The sequence below is a fragment of the Phoenix dactylifera genome, chromosome 1 (assembly GCF_051530095.1).
Source record: "Phoenix dactylifera cultivar Ajwa chromosome 1, Ajwa_hap1_PhDact_Kaust_v1.1, whole genome shotgun sequence".
NCBI classification, from domain to species: domain Eukaryota; kingdom Viridiplantae; phylum Streptophyta; class Magnoliopsida; order Arecales; family Arecaceae; genus Phoenix; species Phoenix dactylifera.
The window spans coordinates 48,861,228-48,883,594 of record NC_143190.1 but is presented as its reverse complement, the minus strand read 5'-3'; the positions used below and the strand labels follow the sequence as shown (position 1 = coordinate 48,883,594).

At 50.6% G+C, this 22,367-nt stretch overlaps 1 protein-coding gene across 1 annotated transcript in view; it reads right to left on the bottom strand.

Moving 5' to 3' along the window:
* Positions 1-4,114: 4,114 nt before the first annotated feature.
* LOC149768717 (uncharacterized) overlaps positions 4,115-22,367 on the bottom strand; it is a 35,221-nt gene continuing 16,968 nt past the window's right edge. The window contains exon 4 of the mRNA XM_089925994.1: positions 4,115-4,138. Coding sequence (XP_089782120.1) covers positions 4,115-4,138 — 24 coding nt within the window. The remainder of the gene's footprint in view (positions 4,139-22,367) is intronic.

Genomic DNA, 22,367 nt, shown 5'->3' with positions numbered 1-22,367 from the left:
TGTGAATTCCTTGTATCCAGCCCGCATAGCAATGATCTGTTCCTTGATAGACCTCAAAATGTCGGAATTCATGGTAGCTACAGAGGTTTTAGGTTGACTGAGATAGTACTCCATATCACTACAGGTTGGCATGCAATGATGACACTGAGCGATGATGTGAAATACAGTGTCACTAATAAAATCCTAATAACTATGATGTAGGATCAAATTTGATGCAGGACAACCTACTAATGCAATCTATTATGATTTCAGAAATCAGCAAGTCTTCACAAAAATAACTTAAAATTTAAATATTGCTGATTTTTTACTTCGGTTATTTAGAATTAAGGATTAAGATTATTCAATTTAAGAAATTAGATTGCAATCAAGCAGTGCAGTTGTTCTGATCCTAAATCAATCTGATCGAAGAATGTTGAGAAGCATCCAGTTGTTAGGGTGTGCTAATTTAATATTTAGATTTTAAAAGGGCAAATAGGATGGGTTTGAAAGTAGGGGTTCTATGTTCTGAATTTTGACAGCAAAAGTAAGTTTTCAAAATGTGGCTATCATGCAAGAGAACTAGAACATAATTAAATGAACAAGCCCAAAAAAAAGTGGAAACCTATCACCTGTGGCGGATGCAGTCAACCGGAAGCGTCCGTTGTGGAGTCTCGAACACGAAGTTGGCGCCGGGCAGAGCTAGCTGGAACTGTGGATCCGGATCTGCAACCAAAAGGGGTTCTTGGGCTCCTGGAATGGACTGACGAAGGTGCTGGATCAGGCCTGAGATAGGGCCTGTGGCCGCTTGGGCCTGGGCCGCGCTCAAGGAGTAAAATGGGCTTTGGCCTGCAGCAGAGAGAAGTGTTGGCGGCCTATGGAGTGTGATCAGGCATGAAGAACCTGTAGAAAACAATGGGCTGGGCGCGTGGGCGTGGGTCGGATGAAGCCCACAGTGGAATGGGAGACTTCAGAGGAGGGTTTGGGTTTTTTTTTTTTTTTCCTTTGGTGGGTGGGTGAACGAAGATGATGAAGGGAGGGTGGTACACGGCGGAGGGAGAGAGGGGGGGGGGGGGGGGGAGGGCGGGCTGCCGGCGAAGAAACGTCGGAGCTCGGCGGAGACAAAGGGGAGGAGAGGTGGTGGGGCGCTCAGGTGGCGTGGGGTGCGGCAGAAGGGAGATGGGGGCGGACTGCCGGTGAAGAGACGTTGGAGCTCGGGTGGCGGGACGATGGCGGCCACAGAAGGAGGTGAACCGGCACCGTGGGGAAACGAAGGGGCACCGCGGACTCGGCGACGGCGTAGCAGCGCAGGCGGCACGGCGGACACTGTCAATTCGGAAATGGGGAAGAAGATGGTGGCGGCTTGGCTGCGACGGCTTCGACAAGGGCAGCGACGGCAAGGCGACGACGACGGCAGCGGCGGCGGGCGCCAGCAGCAGCGGCGGCGCAGCGACAGATCGTGGTGACGGCGGCGAAGACGGTGGCGATGGCGGCGGTGGCGGCGGAAACCCTTTGGGTTTCCTCTCGGCAAAACAGAGGTAAGTTTTTTTTTTTTTTTTTTTGGGACATGTGCGGGTCACGTGAACCTGCAGTTTTTTTTCTCCAGAACGGGTCCGGGCTAGTGGGGCGGGCTAACGGGTCTGATACTTACCCGTTAATCTGTTCCCAACCTCCCGACCGTTTCGGGAGGGTTTCCCGACCCTCGCTGCGGCGGCCGCGGAAAGGAGGGACGGGCGGCGACTGCGGATCGGCCGTAGGGGACGGCAACGGAGCTCGAGGCCGCGGCTCTGTGGTCGGCGGCGACAGGCGGCGGCCGATCACGGCGGCGGGCAGAGTCGCCGGCGGCCGATCACGGCGGCGGGCAGCCTCTTCCCGGATCGGGTGGAGGGCGTCCGAGGCTGTCACAGGGCGGTGGTGGGCGGCGGCTGGGCACAACTCCGGCAGTCTGTGGCTTCCGGCGCCGCGTCGCAGGCGGCTGTTCTTTTGGGCGCTGTTGGCAGTGAGTGGGGTGAAGGCGGCCGCGGGTGTGATGGGGAAGGGAGGCGTGCGGGCTGGTGCGAACATGGTTGAGAAGAGGAAGCGGGTTCATGGTGTGAACGAGGGAAGAAGAGGCTGGATCGTGGCTTTAGCAACAGGGGCAAAACCAGCCTTGCTCTGATACCAAGTTGGTGTAGAACCAAGTTCGGGAAGGCAGACTTCAGTGGATACGATGTACTCACGTTGCAATTTTAAATCAGAAACAGAAGAAGAGGGAGAAGAGAAGGAGGAAGAGGAAGAGAAGAAGGAGAAGGGAAGGAGAAAGAGAGGAGGAGGAGACGTGAGGAAGAAAATTGTTAATCTTTCATTAAGCCCTAATCATGAAAAGAGGTCCCTATATATAGGGCCAAAATACACAATTTGCATAAATCCCCTTACACAGAAATAAATCCTAATAAATCCACAAATAACATAAATAACCCACAAATAAGCCCTAAAATGCAAATAAGCCCAGAAATAAAATAATTAAATAAATATGCAAATAAACGGGTTTGACTCAATCCGGAGGCTCAGGATCATCAGGATGAAGGGCTCTGATGTCCCCATCATGGTTTCTTCCGGTGACATATTGCTTGAGAAAGTGCATATTTCTAAAAATGCAGCAGATATGCTGACAAAATTCGTTACTGCAGACGAGTTCAAGCATTGCTTGAACTTGATTAACATCTCCAGGTGCTAAAGGGAAGGTGTTTAACTCACAATCTGGAAGCAAATCCCTCCAAAACATCACAAAGATTTCTTTTACCAGAAAAAATAAAAAACAACAAAGAGGCCTTTAGCTCTTTAGCATTCCTCCTTTTTTTTCTCCTAGACATTACGTCAACCACTAAAATATATACAACAAAGCCATTTAATGCTCCACAACATTGTGGAGGAGTGAATTAATGATAGAAGGCCTACTGCAAACAGGAAAGCCAATGGACCCAAAGCGCATTCTAAGTTCTCAAGTGTGACTGTTGGTTGTTTGCATGACCCACAGTATACTCATAAATGCGTTAAGATATGGACATACAACTGTGCCTATAATAACACGAAAGGGATGTCTCCAAGAATGAATGGTTAAGAATAAAACAGATATATGCTGCTCAACCACTATTAGATGTGAGATAGCTTCCTTTATTTCAGTTAAGCTCATGTCCTTCTATATATATATATATATATATGCATACCGGAAATGTAAATTGGAAAAATTAATTAATCAACACTTCGCCAACGTGTAACACTATCTCAACAGGTAAACCTGGCAACTTAATCGAATCTCTTCTCTTTCGGTGGGGAAATTAGAGTAATAAGAAGATGTCTCCTCGAGTTACATTAGCTTGACAGCGCCCACCAAACTTGGCATGAGATCTCCATTTTCTTGACTAAATAGTATGTAACATCTCAGCAGATAACTATGAAAGCCACCTACGAGCCATGCTCATGGTCATGCAATAAATTTGGATTAGCAACTTCATCTGATGCATTTCTTTGGCAACCAAAATCTCACGCAAATTGCACTTTGACAGCCAATGCATGACAAAATACAGTTTGTTAATGAGAGGAAGAATGAAAAGATTTACACATAATCTGTGGACTTTTTCTGCATGACATTTCTGCGTTACTCTAGCAGTATGTATCTCTCCCGTCTCAAATAACAACTAGTCTTTCAAGCTGATCTGGTACACCTGATTATCACCCCTAAACCTGACACGTGGGATCCAATCTAAACCTTCATTCATTAATCTCATCATGTGAGCTCATTACAGAAAAATCGGTCTTTTCCGATGCTTTTTTTCCGACACTAGGAGGAAGCGTCGGAAAAAAAGGGTACCGCGCCAAAATTTGCCGACTATTTAATTAAGTGTTGGTAATTTTGAAGAATAGACGACGTGTAAACGCGTCGTCATAATCCTACAGAAAAAGCGATGCTTATTAGCATCGTCGTTCTCACATGCCTAAGATGACGCGTATAAGCGTCGTCAAAAGTCAAATTAACAATAAAACCAAGCGGCCGGCCTCCTCCTCCTCATTTTGCATCCTGATCGACCGGCCCTTGTCCTCTTCGGTGCCGAGCGACCGTCCGCATCCTCCTCTCCTCCTTCCTTCTCTGCGGCGCCAATTAGCCGACTCCATCTCCCACCGTCTGAGAAAGAGGTAATTCAAAAGATTTTTAGAGACAAAGATAGGTTACAAAAATGAAGCCTTACATGCATCTTAATAATTCGTATGCTGAATGCTTATTTTAGAAGGAATTTGTAATGTGCTTATGAAATTAATGACTTTGGCGACAATTTCTATTTGTTTCTACCGGGTATTACTGCATTTTTTGAATTTGAGTAATGCTAATGGAAGTATGCTAGCAAAGACAATCAAATCTCACAAAAGAGTATTGTGCTTGCTTTTTTTGGGGATGCACTGAAGGGGTATCCATTTGGATAGCTAATCCCCCCCAGCATGCTTTTGTTTCTCTTCTATTTGGTTGGATAGGTAAATGTTCATTTGAAAAGTATTCTGTTTAGTACTAGTTGTTCTTTGCCTGGGGTATCTATTCTTTTCATAACAAGTACTCCTTATCTCAGGCCTTGCAAGAGCATTGCTGGCAGTGAAACAAAGGTATGGGTAGAATTACGATTTTTTTTCCAATTTATGCATGTCCAAATGCTTGGAATGACCGTGCAAGATTTGAACATGGAACCTCTGCCTGTTTTCACTGAAACAGTGCCCAGTTTTTGACAAATGTTTTTCATTTTCAGAAAATTAACATGGCTTTTATTGTCTACTGTTGAAGGCTCAGTGTTCAAACATAAACTTATGCGATGCATAATATAGAGACCACAGACCAAACGCTCCGAAGCAATTAATGCTTCCAACCCCCGAGCTGCCGGCCCATATTGGCAGGAAGGAGGCCCCCGCAATGCATTCAGATAATTCTAAATAAATCTTCACATTATAGGTGAAGATTCTAATCCATCACTATAAACTCTAATGTCATAGACTACTAACTCTACCTAAATAAGAAATGAAAACCTTATGCCCTTATGATAATTTCTACCCCATCAAACTACAAATATGTGCGCTGATTCTGAGAGACAATGGATATACTCCTACAATAGAAAGCTTGGATTGTTTTCCTAAACGCTCCTAGATAGTCTAAGCCTTGACTTTCCATGAGCGTAACGAAGCTAGATTAATTACAATTCATTTCAGGCATTGATGACCTCTAAGTTATACTGTTGCCTGTTGGAATCAAATTATAGCCATCTAGGTCTAATCTGCTGCGCCAAATTGATGGAATCCAAGAATGACAACCTATGCAAAATAACATACATATCTTTTCATGCTTTATTGTATCCTATGCTCATGGTTCATGTTATACTTTGTCTTCTAAAATAATGTATCGAGTATTCATGATATTATTATTTGTGTTGTCCAAAATTTGTATTAGCTAAAACTAATCCAAAAAATGATTTGTATTGGTTCCAAAAATTTTTTCATATAGAAACCTCTGATCAACGATAGAACAAGATCCATTTTGCATCATATCTAACTGATTCTTTGGTTCGGACTGGAAAAGTAATGTCACTCGATTATTATCAAACTGACTGCAATCTTTTTCTGTCCGTAAAGATCCCACCTTAACAAAATACTTGTTGCTGGAAATTAGACCGGGGGCAATCTTCGGTCGAGGGAGAGGGAGAGGGAGCGGCGAGTCACCACGGCGGGGCGGCGACCGGTCGGCGGGCGGCATCCTCGGTCTGGTGTGGTCGGAGAGAAGGAGCAGCTGGTCCTCGTGGCGAGGCGGCGATCCGTCAGCTGGTGGCGTCCTCCGTCTGGGTGCCTGCACACGAACCGGTGGCCGGGTTTTCCGGCGCCGGCCCTCCGACGCTCAAGTCAGGGAGGGGGCAAATAGAGAGATAAACAGTGTCTGTAGAGTGTATCCACCTTCCCCCCTCCTGAGAGGCCAAGGCTCCCTTTTATAGGCGGGGGTCGGTTTACCTGCGATGTAACAGGGCGAAGCCGTAGTACGGCTCGGCATGTCGTCCAGGTCGGCGCACGGTCAGGCGAATCATTGCACTGATGTCGGCGGTGAGGGCGTCGTACAACCCGAGCTAGCACGCTACCAGGCGAATTATTGCATTGATGTCGGCGGTGAGGGCGTCGTACAACCCGAACTAGCACGCTACCAGGCGAATTATTGCATTGGTGTCGGAGGTATGGCCGAGATCAGAGACTTATCATAGTAGACTAGACTCTGCTGGGCTAATTTGCCGTGGAGAGCTGAGGATCCGTAGATGACAGGAGCCATGCGCATTAATTGTGGAGTAAGCCGGAGATCCGCATTTATTGTGGAGTAAGCCGGAGATCCGCATTTATTGTAGAGTAAACCGGAGATCCGCATTAATTGTTGAGTAAGCCGGAGATCCGCATTAATTGTGGAGTAAGCCGGAGATCCGCATTAATTGTTGAGTAAGCCGGAGATCCGCATTAATTGTGGAGTAAGCCGGAGATCCGCATTAATTGTTGAGTAAGCCGGAGGGTTATAGCGGCCATGCGCAATAAATGTCAGAGGGGCGTCAGGATATGGTCCTCGGCCGGACCTCAGAGGTGCACGGCCGTAGCAGGTGGTTGACAAGAGTAGACCTCGAACATCGGGATTTTTCTCAGATCGGAGGTCTCGAGGTCGGTTGTCTTGAGGTCGGGCGTTCCGAGGTCGAACGCCGACTTCGGCCGTCTAGGGTCGGAGGTTGTGCAGCTTCTTAGGGGCATTTGCGTCATTTGGGAAAAAAATCTTATTCCCCCCAACACTACCCCCCGACTTCCGAGTTCGAGCGGCTTGTGGGCTCGGACGTAGGAAGTAAAGTCCATTATTAAAGTTAGGGGGGCGCATTTCGTCCGCGCCCTTGCGCTTCTCGGAGTTTTTATGGCGAAGCCTGCGCCCTTTGGCGCCCTGAGGTTGCTTTATTCAGCGAGCTTATGATGAAGCTCGTATCGTTACGCTTCTTGAAGCGGGGGTGGCGTCTCTTGAATCGCCAAGATTGCTTCGCGGCGGATTAATGACGGGGGTCCTCGAGCTTGTCGAGGCGGTGTCTCGATCCCGTAATCGAGACCCCTTGCTCATCAATGAGTGTGCCGTTACAGGGTCTAAAGCGGACACGCGGCACGACCTAAGGTCGGACGCTTCCGATTTCGTGTTACTGGATCATAATTCCGGGGAGGTGGAGGCCACATCGGGGCTCCACGTGTCCCAGATCTTATTAAATGAGGGGAGCGGGGGCGGCGCCCGCTCGTTCCTCAAAACGATTTGATTCTGCGGACCCATGATGAGGCCCCGAGATCCGATGGGACAACGCTTCGATTTCGTACCCGATTTATTAATTCGGAGTGAATACGGTGCCTCGGCTTTCGAGGTCGACACGCGGCGCAACCCGGTCGGGGGATGGGGACCGACCCTGCTGATCTGGGCCGTCAGGGGGGTCTATATAAACCCCATGAATCTGCCCTAAAGGTCTTACTTGGCTGCCTCTCATTTTCGTTGTCTTCCTCCCTTGCTTTCTTCCTCAACCGAACTTCGTCGTTGGTGCCCGGAGCGATTTCCGGCGATGTCCAGTAGGTCCCTACCTTGTGATTGCTAGGGTTCCTCTTTCCTTCTTCTCCCCAGTTTTCATCCTCTGCTTTTAATTTTTATTTCGCTCTTCTGTGGGAATGGGTTTGGGTCCCGAGGAAGTAGGGTCGAGCCTGTCGGGGGAGGAGTTGGAGTTGATCCGCTCCCGGTTCTTCTTCCAGCCCGGGTTTCGCCTTGAAACTGCGGGGCCGGGGGACAGGGTGACGCAGCCGCCCCCAGGTCGGATCGCGGTCTACCGCGAGACGCTCTGGGCTGGCCTACGTTTTTCTGTTCACGAGTTTGTGAGCGACCTGCTGGCCGAGTACCAGCTCGTCCCGGCGCAGTTGGCTCCGAACTCGTGGAGGACCATAATCGGGTTCTTGTCCCTGTGCCTCGGGCATGGGATCCCGATCTCGGTAGGCCTTTTCCGCCGGTGTTTTTTGTTAAAGAAGAACCCGGCGGACGCAGGGTGGCTATACTTCGCCTTTCGGGGCGGTATGTCACTCTTTCAGGGCGCCCCTTCCTCGATTCATGAGTGGAAGGGAAAGTTTTTCTTCCTGGCGTCCGAGGCGCCTTGGGGGTTTAACTCGACATGGGGGCACCCTCGGTTGAAGGCCCTCAACAAGCTCTCCGAGCCCTCAAGGAGGGAGCTGAGGACCCTGGACTCTGTGCGAGCCCTCGAGAGGGGCAACGACCTGACCGAGCTCCTGCGGGAGGACGCCCTAGCAAGCGTGGGTCTGAGCTCGGCGCGCCCCGAGGGTAAGGGTGGTTACGTTACTTTCTTTCCTCGTTCTTTGCTTTTATTGCCACTGGCCTAACACTTAACGAAATTTTTGATTTCAGATATTCCCCATATGCCGACGAAGAAGCGCCGTCCGTCCTCGCCCTCTTCCGAGGCTGGGGCACGGCTCCCCCGGCCTCGGCCTCTCGCCTTCTCGGGCGAGAAAAAAGTGATGTGTTGCTGGCGCTAGAAGGAGGGCACCGAGTAGCAGTCATGAAGTTGAGAAGTAAGGGAGCCTCTAACATCTCCCGGCGTCCCCCGCAAAGCCCTGGACACTCTGTCCAGAATTCTCCAACTCTGGCTGACCCAGCTCCTCAGATCCAGCCGGAACAGTTCGACGCCCTGGTACAGCAAGTCCAGGCCCTGGCCGCCGCCGTTCAGGGTCTGCGGTGCGAGGAAGCCTTACCTACGCTCCCCCCACGGGCCCAGGCCCCGCCGGAGTGTCTCCCCAACGGCCCGGTTTTCCCAAGCCAAAACTTGCATGGCTCCTCCAGAGCCAACAACGGAGAACGAGCTTCTCCCTGGAGGGAGTTACCGGGAGAAGGTTTCGACCGGAGGCCCCAACTTTCTGAGGCAGAGTCAGCCCCAGACCACCGTGAGCCGGCGCAAACCACAGCGACAATCCCACGGATGGGGGAGCTCGACCGGAAAGTTGAGTATCTGGAGCGCCAGATTGTGGCGCTCCACAGCAAGAAAGCAAGACAAGAGGGAGACTTTGAGTTCACTACCAAGTCCCCCTTTTCCCTCCAGATCGAGGATGAGCCGGTTCCCGCGAGGTTCAAAATGCCTCAAGTAGAACCCTACAGCGGGACGACTGACCCTCTCGACCACCTGGAGAGCTATCGGGCCCTCATGGCCCTACAAGGGTCCTCGGAGGCCATACTCTGCAAGGCCTTCCCAGCAACCCTCCGAGGGACCGCTCGGCTTTGGTTTTCGGGACTGAAGCCGAATACGGTGTCCTCTTTTGAGCAACTCGGCAGGCAGTTCGCTACCAACTTCGCTGCCAGCCGGCGCCAGCGACGGACGTCAGACTCCCTCCTCGACATCAAACAGAAAGAGGGGGAGTCCCTCAAGGAGTACCTGGATCGCTTCACCGCCGCTACGTGGGAGGTTCGCGAGCTAGACCAGTCGATAGCCATGTCGGCTCTGAAGACTGGGGTCGCTCCTACCGATTCCTCTTCTCCATAGAGAAGAGGTTCCCGGCCGACTTCACCGAAATGTTGGCCCGAGCCCGGAAGTATGCCAAGGCCGAGGAGGCAGTCGCCTCTAGGCGGGGAGCAATCGAGCCCGCCTCGAAGAAGCGGAAGAAGCGCCGCGAGGAGCGCGGCCGGCAAAGGAGCCGGTCTCCTCGCCGAGAGAGGAGTCTCCCCAGACTGAGAAGTCCGCCCCGACAGCAGAGGCGACCTCAGCAGAGGACCCCTCCTCGACCGAGGTCCCCACCACGGCCTCGGACGTACCCGGGGAAGTACGAGAACTATACACCCGTCAACGCTCCCCGGGCTGAAATCCTGATGGAAATCGAGGGTCGGGACTTCTTCCGACCCCCGCCCCCCATGCGAGACACGGAATTCCCCCGAAATCCCAGGAAGTATTGCCGCTTCCACCGGGATCGCGGGCACGACATGGAGGACTGCTTCCAACTCCGGGACGAGATAGAAGCGCTCATCCGACGGGGAGTACTCAACCGGTTCGTGAGGAACCGACATGAGGAAAGGAGGCCGGCGGAGAATGTCGCACCAACCGAAAATTCGGGCGACAACAGGCCCATCGCCGGTACCATCAACATGATTGGGCGGGCCTCGACAGGAACAGCCGCCCAGGGAGCACCCCCGAAGCGCTCACGTACTGATGAAGTCATCTCGTTCTCGGACGAGGACTTAGAAGGGGTCGAAACCCCTCATGATGACGCTGTGGTCATCTCTATGATTGTAAACAGGTTTGATGTAAAGCGTGTCCTAGTTGACAATGGAAGCTCAGCCAACATTTTGTATTATCATGCCTACCAAAAAATGGGAGTGACAGAAGGGTATTTCCGGAGAGTCAATGCCCCGTTGGTTGGGTTTACCGGAGATGCGGTCCCGGTTGAAGGTGAGGCTAGCTTCCTTGTCACAGTCGGCCTCGCCCCCCGGAAGAGCACCGTGAGGATGGACTTCCTGGTGGTCCGTCTGCCCTCGGTCTATAACGCCATCCTCGGGCGCCCTGGGCTAAACGCCCTTCGAGCCGTGGTTTCAACTCGCCATCTGCTCGTGCGGTTCCCCACCGGCCAAGGAGTAGGCGAGGTCCGCGGAGACCAGCTGATCGCCAAGCAATGCTACATGGCAGCCCACACAGCAAAGCAACCGACCGAGGCGCCGGACCACCCGATGGGCCCTTCGCTGCCCATAAAAACCCTCGATGCGAGGGACACCCTCTGGAAGAAGCAAGTAGAGCCCGGTGAGCTCCTTATTCAAATCCCACTACAAGAAAATTTTCCCGAGCTAACCGTGCAGGTCGGCTCCGACCTCGGTGCCCACGAGAGGGATTGCCTCGTCAGCTTCCTGCGGGACAACGCTGACGTCTTCGCCTGGTCGCCTGCGGACGTGCTAGGAATTGACCCTGAGGTCATGGTCCACCGACTCCAGGTGAGGCCAACCAGCAGGCCTGTAAAGCAGAAGAAAAGAGGCTTCGCCCCGGAACGACAACGAGCTGCGGCTGAGGAGGTGGACAAACTCCTCGGGGCCGGCTTCATCCAGGAGGTCTCCTACCCGGATTGGCTCGCCAACGTAGTCCTTGTAAAGAAGGCCAACGGAAAGTGGCGTATGTGCGTGGACTACACCGACCTAAACAAGGCCTGCCCGAAAGACAGCTTCCCCCTCCCGAGCATCGACCAGCTCGTCGACTCCACTTCAGGACACCAGCTGCTAACTTTTATGGACGCCTTTTCAGGGTACAATCAAATTCGAATGGCGCCAGAAGACGAAAAAAAGACGGCCTTCATCACCGACAAGGGCACCTACTGCTACAAGGTGATGCCCTTTGGCCTGAAAAATGCTGGGGCCACCTATCAGAGACTGGTCAGCCAAATTTTTAAAGACCAGATCGGCCGGAACATGGAAGTCTATGTGGACGACATGCTGGTGAAGAGCCGAGCGGCGGAACACCACATAGCCGATCTCAACGAAACATTCGCCAAGCTCAGGAGATACCGAATGAAGCTTAACCCGGCGAAGTGCGCGTTCGGGGTCACCTCGGGCAAGTTCCTGGGTTTCATAGTGACCCAGCGCGGAATTGAAGCCAACCCGGAGAAAATCCGGGCACTGCAAGAGATGTCGCCTCCAAAGACAGTTAAGGAGGTGCAACGACTCGCGGGGCAGGTTGCCGCCCTGGGAAGGTTTGTCTCTCGGTCAGCCGAGCGCTGCCTCCCCTTCTTCAAGAGCCTCAAACGGCCGAAAGACTTTCGGTGGACAGAAGAATGCCAGCAGGCCTTTGAAGAGCTTCGGAGCCTTCTGGCCTCTCCTCCACTGCTCACCAAGCCCCAGAAAGGCGAGATCCTTTACTTATATTTGGCCGTCTCTCCAGCTGCAGTGAGCTCAGTCCTCGTCCGGGAAGAGGACAAGCTCCAAAAGCCGGTCTATTACACCAGCCGGGTTCTCAGGGATGCTGAGACCCGATATTCTAAACTTGAGAAGACCATCTTCGCTCTCATCATCTCGGCTCGGAGACTCAGGCCTTACTTCCAAGCCCACACGATAGCTATATTGACCGACCAGCCTATGAAGCAAATATTGCAGAGGTCGGATCGTGCAGGGAGGATCGCCAAATGGGCGGTCGAGCTCGGGGAATTCGACCTCGAATATCGGCCCAGGCCGGCTATCAAAGCTCAGATACTCGCCGACTTCGTCGTGGAGTGCACCCTTCTGGACGTCCCCGAGCGGCCACCCGAATCCGTGGAGGAGGCCCCGAGGCAGCCATGGGTCCTGCACTCGGATGGGTCTTCGACCTCGGGGGGCAGCGGGGCCGGACTTATCCTCACCAGTCCAGACGGAGTGGTGGCCGAGCAAGCTTTGCGCCTCGAATTCCCGGCCTCGAACAATGAGGCCGAGTATGAGGCTCTCATCGCCGGGCTCAAGCTGGCGAAAGAACTAAAAGTAGAAGACCTGACGGCCTTCAGCGACTCCCAGCTGGTAGTGAACCAGATCCAAGGAGATTTCGGAGCTAAAGAGCCATCCATGCAAAAGTATCTCCAAAAGGTGCGGGAGCTCATATCTGCCCTGAATTCTTTCAATATTCAGTACATTCCCAGAGCGGAGAACCTCAGGGCAGACCAGCTATCCAAATTGGCAACCTCCCGCATTAGCGAGCTTCCCAAGGGAACAGCGCTCGAGTATCTTCGGATCCCCAGCACGGAGGAACCCGAGCCCACCATGTGCATCGACTCCGAGCCAAGCTGGATCGATGGGCTCGTCTGCTACCTTCAGGACGGGACCCTACCTCACGACGAGACGGAGGCTCGCCGAATCAAGCGCCAGGCCCCCCGGTATGTCTTATACGAGAATAGACTCTATCGGCGATCATTTACTTCTCCCCTTCTCAGATGCCTCCGCCCCTCCGAGGCGGACTATGCCCTCCGAGAGGTCCATGAAGGGATCTGCGGAAATCACCTGGGGGGTCGGGCATTAGCCCATAAGGTCCTGCGACAAGGATATTATTGGCCCACACTCCAGAAGGATGCAACGGATTTCGTCCGGAAGTGCGATCGGTGCCAATGAAACGCCAATATTCAGCGCCGCCCCTCAGCTTTGCTGACCTCCATCATCGCCCCCTGGCCGTTTGCCCAATGGGGGATCGACATCCTGGGGCCCTTTCCCCTGGCCACCGGACAGAGAAAGTTCCTGGTCGTCTCCATCGACTACTTCACCAAATGGGTCGAGGCCGAACCCATCGCCCGGATCACCGAGCAAAAGATGCGGGACTTCGTGTGGAAGTCCATAATCTGCAGATTTGGACTACCCCGTATCCTTATATCTGACAATGGTCGACAATTTGACAATGTTCATTTCAGAAAATTTTGCTCTGAGCTCGGCATTGATCACCGCTTCACCTCGGTCGCTCACCCCAGACAAACGGGAAAACTGAGGTGACTAACCGCACTATTTTGCAGGGACTCAAGGCTAGGCTTGATCGGTCCAAAGGACAGTGGGTCGAGGACTTGTACAATGTCCTTTGGGCATATCGGACCACGTTCCGACTGCCCACGGGAGAGACCCCCTTCAACCTAGCATACGGCACTGAGGCCGTCATTCCGTTGGAGATCGGCCTGCCTTCTCCAAGGGTGGAGCATTACGACCCCGACACCAATTCTTCTCAGCTCAGGAGTAACTTGGACCTCGTCGAAGAGACAAGAGAGGTCGCCCGGGTCCGCATGGCGAGGTACCAACAGCGAACAGCCCAATACTACAACTCCAGAGTCAAGCCCAAGCTCTTCAAAGTGGGGGACCTCGTCCTCAGGAGAGCCGAGGCTTCTCGACCGACCGAGCAAGGAAAGCTCGCCCCAAATTGGGAAGGGCCGTATCAGATCGCCCGGGTGCAACGACCAGGGGCGTACAAATTGAAGTCTCTAGAGGGGACCCTGATCCCGCGAAGCTGGAACTCCGAGAATCTACGAATGTACTACCAGTGAAACCCCTAGGGGTTCAAAACAATCAGGACAATGGACTCAGTTCCTTTTTTACAAATAATTCTCTCATCTTGATGGCTGTAACTCTCTTCTAACGTTGGGTCGTCTGTGATCCTCAGATTCCCCGGCCAAAATCGGGATGCCTCGAGGCTCGACCATAGAGTCCCAAACTTCCTCGATCTCGAGAAGTATCGCAGGACGATGAAACATCGGCTTGACGCAAGAATCCCTCGACTAAGGTCGGGATGCCCCAAGGGTCGACCGTAGAGAACCAGACTCCCTCGACCTCGGGAAGAAGCCGTGAGGGGTGGAAAGGGTGGCTCCACCCGGGGCGCCACAAAGTGGACCCCCGGGAGCGGTCGACGATCCCCGATCCCCGAAGCGAGCGTTCCCTCGACTAAGGTCGGGATGCCCCGAGGGTCGACCGTAGAGAACCAGACTCCCTCGACCTCGGGAAGAAGCCGTGAGGGGTGGAAAGAGTGGCTCCACCCGGGGCGCCACAAAGTGGACCCCCGGGAGCGGTCGACGATCCCCGATCCCCGAAGCGAGCGTTCCCTCGACTAAGGTCGGGATGCCCCGAGGGTCGACCGTAGAGAACCAGACTCCCTCGACCTCGGGAAGAAGCCGTGAGGGGTGGAAAGGGTGGTTCCACCCGGGGCGCCACAAAGTGGACCCCCGGGAGCGGTCGACGATCCCCGATCCCCTGACGAACGACTCCTCGACTAAGGTCGGGATGCCTCGAGTGTCGACCGTAGAGTCCCAGACTCCCTCGACCTCGGGAAGCGTCGCAGGTCGGTAGAGCGTGCTCAGACCCACCGACCTGACGAATGATCCCTCGACTAAGGTCGGGATGCCCCGAGGGTCGACCGTAGAGAACCAGACTCCCTCGACCTCGGGAAGAAGCCGTGAGGGGTAGAAAGGGTGGTTCCACCCGGGGCGCCACAAAGTGGACCCCCGGGAGCGGTCGACGATCCCCGATCCCCTGACGAACGATTCCTCGACTAAGGTCGGGATGCCCCGAGTGTCGACCGTAGAGAACCAGACTCCCTCGACCTCGGGAAGCGTCGCAGGTCGGTAGAGCGTGCCCAGACCCACCGACCTGACGAATGATCCCTCGACTAAGGTCGGGAGGCCCCGAGAATCGACCGAAGAGTCCCAAACTCCCTCGATCTCGGGATGCATCACAGGTCAGCAAAGCGTCTCCAAGCCCGCCGACCTGACACAAGGCTCCTCAACCAAGGTTGGGACGCCCCGAGGTCCGACCATAGGGTCTCAACCTCCCTTGACCTCGCAAAGAGCTACAAATCAATAAAGCCTCCCCAAATCCTCTCAACCTCGACGGGCGCCGTTGGGTCCGTGAGAAGCCCGAGCCCCCCCTTAAAGTCAGGAATGACTCCGGAGGTCGACGAGGAAGGGAGGCAACCTACTCCACCATGCGAAGCATAACTCTGAGAATGCAAGAGGTACATCTAACTAGACGCCCTCTTTGTTAAATTTTATCTACGTACTGCTGGACGGAATCTCATCCAATGTTGGAGTCTTATCTCGCCCCAAAGCCGGGCTTCTCCGATAGGTCGGCTTAAGGCCGACCTCCTAACTACATTATGCGTGCTCCGTCCGCCAAGTCTCCACAATTTGTACAAAGTCTCCACAAATTAGGGTCCAACTCGGTTCCCCTACGTAAACTCCGATGTTTAGCTGAGAAAGTGGTCCCGGCCGCGAGTATACCAGCCAAACACAAAGACCAAGGCAACCTTTGGAAATCCCAGCCTTGCTTAACGAAACCTCGGCAGAGTCCGAGAACGATAACTATGAAAACATTCGGCAATAACTTGTTTATTAGCCCGCGCTCCCCACGAGGGGTTCGGAGTTGAGTTCGGAAATCCGACCAAACTCCCCGAATAGCAGCATACACAGACCTAGTCCGGTCTTATTTGAAGGGCTAAGGCCCGACCTCAATGCCTTGGGATTTCTCCGAAGGCCGAACGCGACGACTTTCGCGATTCAAAGATCCGAGTTATGGGACTTAGAGAAATTTGCTAGAAACCCAAGCTCGGGGCCCCCTCTGGTCGGAATGACTGAAATCCGAGAAGGCCAAGGCACAACTCAGAAAGAAGGGGCACCTTCGTTAAACAGCCCGAAAATCAAAATACGGAGTCAGAGGTCGTCGAGGCGATTAGCTAAGGCTCTAGCCACATTCACGACAAGAAAGGGTGGAACGAACACAGAATGACAAAAGTATTTTTTCATTGACAAAAGGCCGGAAGGCCGATTACAAAATTGGAGGTCGACCATTTAAAAGCCGACCCCGGATACAATGAAAAAAGGAAAAAATACGCTAAGTCCTAAGCGGCGGGAGCAACGTCCGGGGGGTCGTCTGGCACGTTGATGATCTCGAGATCTTCAGCCGGCACAGGCTCGGGGTCGGGGGCAGGGGCCTCAGGTACCGCTTCCGGGACGGCGTCCGTCCCGCCCGCCGGAGCCGCCTCCATGACGCCGTCCGCCTCGGCCACCCCCGTCGAAGGCTCGGCGGGGTCTTGTTCGTATATGTCACGACCCCCGCCCCGTTCCCGGCGGGCCGCCGCGACGGTCCTAGGGTGCGGGTAGGCATAAGGCCACCAGCCACCGCGTAGAACCCTACTACCTATCAATCATCAATAAATCTTGAAAATTTTGGCATGATACATGCACAAAATGATCACCTTTCCTATGGTGACCTGTCAGGATTATCTCATTACATACAACAATGCTACCTGTCAGAGCAGCAATCACATAATCTGTCACATATAAATCTGGACAATATATAGCAATACATTATCACAGGCATATAACTCAACTATATAAAAATCTGGTTCCCATTCCATCCATGGTCAAACCCATATCCACAACAGGATCTATGACTGTAACTATACACTAAATACAACAGAAGGTTTATAATACACCAAAAGGGTATAAACCTCTATCTACATTATACTATACTATACTATGGAGCGGCACAGCTAGCAGGCAACCACTAATTCTGCTCCTCTCTATACAATACCTGCCCTGCAATCAAAAATATCAAACTGGAGAGTGAGTATATAAATACTCAGTGAGTGGAGTAGAGAGTACTATGCACATGAGACAGAATATAATCATGGCTCGAGATGAAATCTCAAGATCAATAACAATATGAACATGAACTCAACATAGAGAATATGGAGTAAATCATCAATATCACCACAATCAATATCAACTCATCTGAAGCATATATGGAATAATCAAGTCAACATATATGCTACTCATGAATATGCTCAACATGTCATAGTACTGAATCATATAAATCAGGTGTCAATAGGCTGAATCATCAACAAGACAGCTATCGGGAGGTGGGTTTTACGCCCCAGGCGAACCAGCAACAACTCTCTACTGTCATATGCATACATCGAATATGACACCACACCAATATGTAAATCATCACTAGACAGCTGTCGGGAGGTGGGTTTTACGCCCCAGGCGAACCAGCAACAACTCCCTACTGTCACATGCATATGCAGGATAAGACACCATACCGATAACATAAATGCTAGACAGCTGTCGGGAGGTGGGTTTTACGCCCCAGGCGAACCAGCAACAACTCCCTACTGTCACATGCATATGCAGGATAAGACACCATACCGATAACATAAATGCTAGACAGCTATCGGGAGGTGGGTTTTACGCCCCAGGCGAACCAGCAACAACTCCCTACTGTCACATGCATATGCAGGATAAGATACCACACTGATCATGTAAATGCTGGCCAGTATCCAGAACAGAAATCCATCTCACATCTACATACTAAACGGCACCTCGCGGGAATTCTACATCCGCGGAAAGCCATACTGCACCTCGCGGGGTCTTACTATGCCCGGCGGCAAGCAGAATATAAGTCGTAGGACCGGCCGATCCTACGCCTAGGGCCGTGTCCCCCCCTAGGAAGGGACTGGGCTCCGCCCACCCAGAAGGCTACTATGTGCACAAAGGCCGATGTTCAACCCCATCGACTATAGGTGTCCTGCAGATACTGCCAAGCCATGCATAAATGCCATAATGCACCCTCCCAATACTCTACTAAAAATGAGTATAATCAAGATTACCACTCACTCGATCATGACCCAATCATAAACTAACATCAGGGTTAGGAGTGAGGGTCAAGGAAGTGCAATACAACTCAATATACCACTAAGAAGGCTCTACAAATCTTTGAAATGGAGGAAATGAAATCAATTTACAAAAGAAGTTATTTCACAATTTGGAACCAATTTAATTACTCATAAAAGAGTATAATCAAGCTACGACTCACAAGTCTTTAAAATAGAGGAAATGAAATCAATTTACAAAAGAAATCATTTCACAATTCGGAATCAATTTGATTACTCATCAACCCCTCGTAATTCCTCTCAATGTTCCCTCAAATGCATGTACAGAATAATCAAGCATGGAGAATCAAGATTATAGAGGAATCTACTACAATATCAATCAATATGCTCAAGTGGAATCAATTCACACTTGGCGACATTCATGAAAATGAATTAAGGATGCTCATAGTGCAAAGTACATGACTCCCACTCACCTGTCAATCCGGCACGGCCTCGATATGCCTCTAGAATTTTACAGTAGGCAGCAGGGGACTTCTTCCTCTTGTTCCCTAGCTTCTTGCCCAACTGTGACATGCATTTACAATACATTTAGTCTTGTATCAAGGGCTATAATCTACGTGCCAATTATAACATAGGGAACTTTAATTGATTCAACTCCCCTGTTCCCTAAATCTTTTCTTTTCTTTCTTCTTTTTCTTTTTAATTAATTAACTCACCATTTATGTGTATTAGGGACTCCTTTGCATGAGTACAAGGTCCCTTTTAGCTTGATCTAGGCTTAATACTCTATTATAGCATGAAATCCCCTATTTTCCACCCGGATGAACAGTAACCCGAACTGACAGTGGGTTACTTCATCCCGGTTTTGATCCACTTTCAGGACTCCAAATTTGATGAAATTTTTACCTAACATTCTACACTCATAGAGGATTCCAAAGAGATAACATGCATCATCATCGGAGGCCGTTTGACCCCCTAAATAATTCACCGAAGTTGGGACTTCGACACAGTTTTTCCGTAGTGCCGGAAAAATTTGTTAAAATCCGATTCTTCCTCTTTTAACCACCTCTACAACCCTTATCCGACCCTTCTAGACTATATCCACCCTTTGTATAGCCTAATGTCATCAAAAGACTAGATAGGGACGGATATTTACCTTTTTCTTTTTGGAAATCGAGGTCCTTGCGTAGAGGGGAAGGAGATCTATGTTTTTCCCTTCAGCTGGCAGCGCAACCGGGATCTCCTTCCTTTTCTTTTTCTTCTTCTTCTTCCTCTTCCTTTCTTCCTTTCATTTCCTCTCCTTCTTTTTCTTCCTCTCTGTTGCCGTCTGTGAACCCCCTCCCTCTTTCTTTCTCTGCTTCGTTCCGTAGCTCAAACCCTCCAATTAAATCACATCAAAACACTATTCACCCTTTTTTAATATTATTAAATTCCCAATTTGCCCCTGCCACTTCAACGGATCTACAGTTATGCCATTAACTTTTGATTCCTTCCCATTTTATCCCTTATATCAATTTTAAAGGACTATTCTATCCCTTTTTATATAAAAAAATTTTTGGGGTTATTACATCCTCCCCTCCTTATATAAAATTCGTCCTCGAATTTAAAAGAGTAAATTACCTGATTACTCAAAGGGGTGAGTGTATCTGGTCTTCATATTCTGCTCGGTGTGGTATTGGGAATCAAATAAATTAGGAGTGTTTTACCTTCTATCTCTACCACATAGGTAGGATATACATACTTCGCTTCTATACTATCCCCTACAGGTGTATTAATAGCTAAGGGAATATGCATCAATATCTTATCCTTAGCTAACTTTTTAGCAAAATAAGGGGACACAAATGAATGGGTAGCTTCAGAATTAAATAACACTCTAGCTTTAATCTTATCAATGAGGAGCATACCTGTCACAGCTACATTTAATGCCTGTGCCTCTTGTGGATTTACCGTGAACACCCTTCCTTGCCCTCTACCTACTGGAGCTAATGGCTGAGATGGTCCAACACTCTGCTGTGACGCTGGTGTCTGACCTCTGCCTCTGCCTACAGGCCCCCTACTACTAGGCCTGTCCATCTGCACAGAAGGGTAGGATGCCAAAGGCACAAACTGCTGGGTGGCACCCTGCAGGCATTCTCTGGCAAAATGACCCGGCTGTCCACATCTGTAGCACACTCCCTGACCCATTCTGCATCTGCCAGGGTGCTGCTTCCCACATATGCCACACACTGGCCATGACTGAAACCTAGATTCAGTTCTGGCCATAGTGACTGGAGGAAGAGGTACTGATGGTATAAAAGTATCTTGTGATTGACCTCTTTCCCTCCATTTTCTCTTACGTGGGGTAGGTGGAGCTGAGCGTACAGACTGCTCCGTCGGGCCCTCCGAGAGATCTACTCCCTCAGATCTACCTCTACTGTTTTGCTCCTTCCCCACACTCATTTTCCTCTGTTCTCTTTCAGCTCTTTCCTCTTTATTTCTGGTCTCCCACTGTTTTACTTTATCTATCAGCCTAGACAAGGTGGGGACCTCTACTGCCAACACCGCATTATAAAGCGGGGAAATCAGACCCCGTCTGAATCTTTCTATCCTGACAGCTTCAGTGGGGATGATGTAAGGAGCATACTTTCCCAATCTAGTGAACTCACGAGCGTACTCAGATACGCTCATTCCGGGCATCTGCTTCAGCCTCTCAAACTGAAGAGCCCGATTCTGCCTCTCAGCAGGAGACAAAAACTCATCCATCACTGCTTGCCTGAACTCTTCCCAGGTTGGAGGATTCCTACTGTACAATCTGTCCTCCATATGCCTCTGGTACCAGTCCCAGGCATCTTCCTTCATTGTAAGCCCTACAAGTTCTATAGCTCTTGCATCAGAACAGGGCAGTCTCCGTATCATCTTTTCAGTCTCCTCCAGAAATCTCTGAGGATCTTCACCTTCTTCCCCCTTAAACTCCGGGGTTCTGAGCCTCAGAAATTCCTGTACAGTAATCCCCTCATCATCTAGAGCTCGCCTGGCCAAACTTCTTGGCACAGGTACAAGAGGTGAGATGGATACTACTGACGGGGCAGGAGGTTTCCCCCGAGCAATCTGCTCTCTCAGAGCCTGATTCTCCGCCAGTAACTGTTCCATCAATGCATCTCTACTTCCTACCTCCCCTTGATCATCAACTCTCCGCCTGTCTGCAGGAGGAGATTTTTCTCTTTGGGGCTCGATATGTGTGGAACCCGCATCCAATGCTATATCTGGCTCCATCCTCCTTCCAGGACGAGCAGATCCTCTCCTTGGAGGTATTTTTTTATATGTCTCTAAAAGAATTAAAAAGAAAGGACGGTCGTTACACACTGAGTCATAATATATTTTACTGAATTGTAAATGACTCATAAATTAATATACAGAAAAATCCTATGCTCCATAGTATAATCCTATACTTAATCCTGACTCACCCTATTGCTCTGACAGGACTCTTCTTAACCTTTGCTCTGATACCACCTCTGTCACGACCCCCGCCCCGTTCCCGGCGGGCCGCCGCGACGGTCCTAGGGTGCGGGTAGGCATAAGGCCACCAGCCACCGCGTAGAACCCTACTACCTATCAATCATCAATAAATCTTGAAAATTTTGGCATGATACATGCACAAAATGATCACCTTTCCTATGGTGACCTGTCAGGATTATCTCATTACATACAACAATGCTACCTGTCAGAGCAGCAATCACATAATCTGTCACATATAAACCTGGACAATATATAGCAATACATTATCACAGGCATATAACTCAACTATATAAAAATCTGGTTTCCATTCCATCCATGGTCAAACCCATATCCACAACAGGATCTATGACTGTAACTATACACTAAATACAACAGAAGGTTTATAATACACCAAAAGGGTATAAACCTCTATCTACATTATACTATACTATACTATGGAGCGGCACAGCTAGCAGGCAACCACTAATCCTGCTCCTCTCTATACAATACCTGCCCTGCAATCAAAAATATCAAACTGGAGAGTGAGTATATAAATACTCAGTGAGTGGAGTAGAGAGTACTATGCACATGAGACAGAATATAATCATGGCTCGAGATGAAATCTCAAGATCAATAACAATATGAACATGAACTCAACATAGAGAATATGGAGTAAATCATCAATATCACCACAATCAATATCAACTCATCTGAAGCATATATGGAATAATCAAGTCA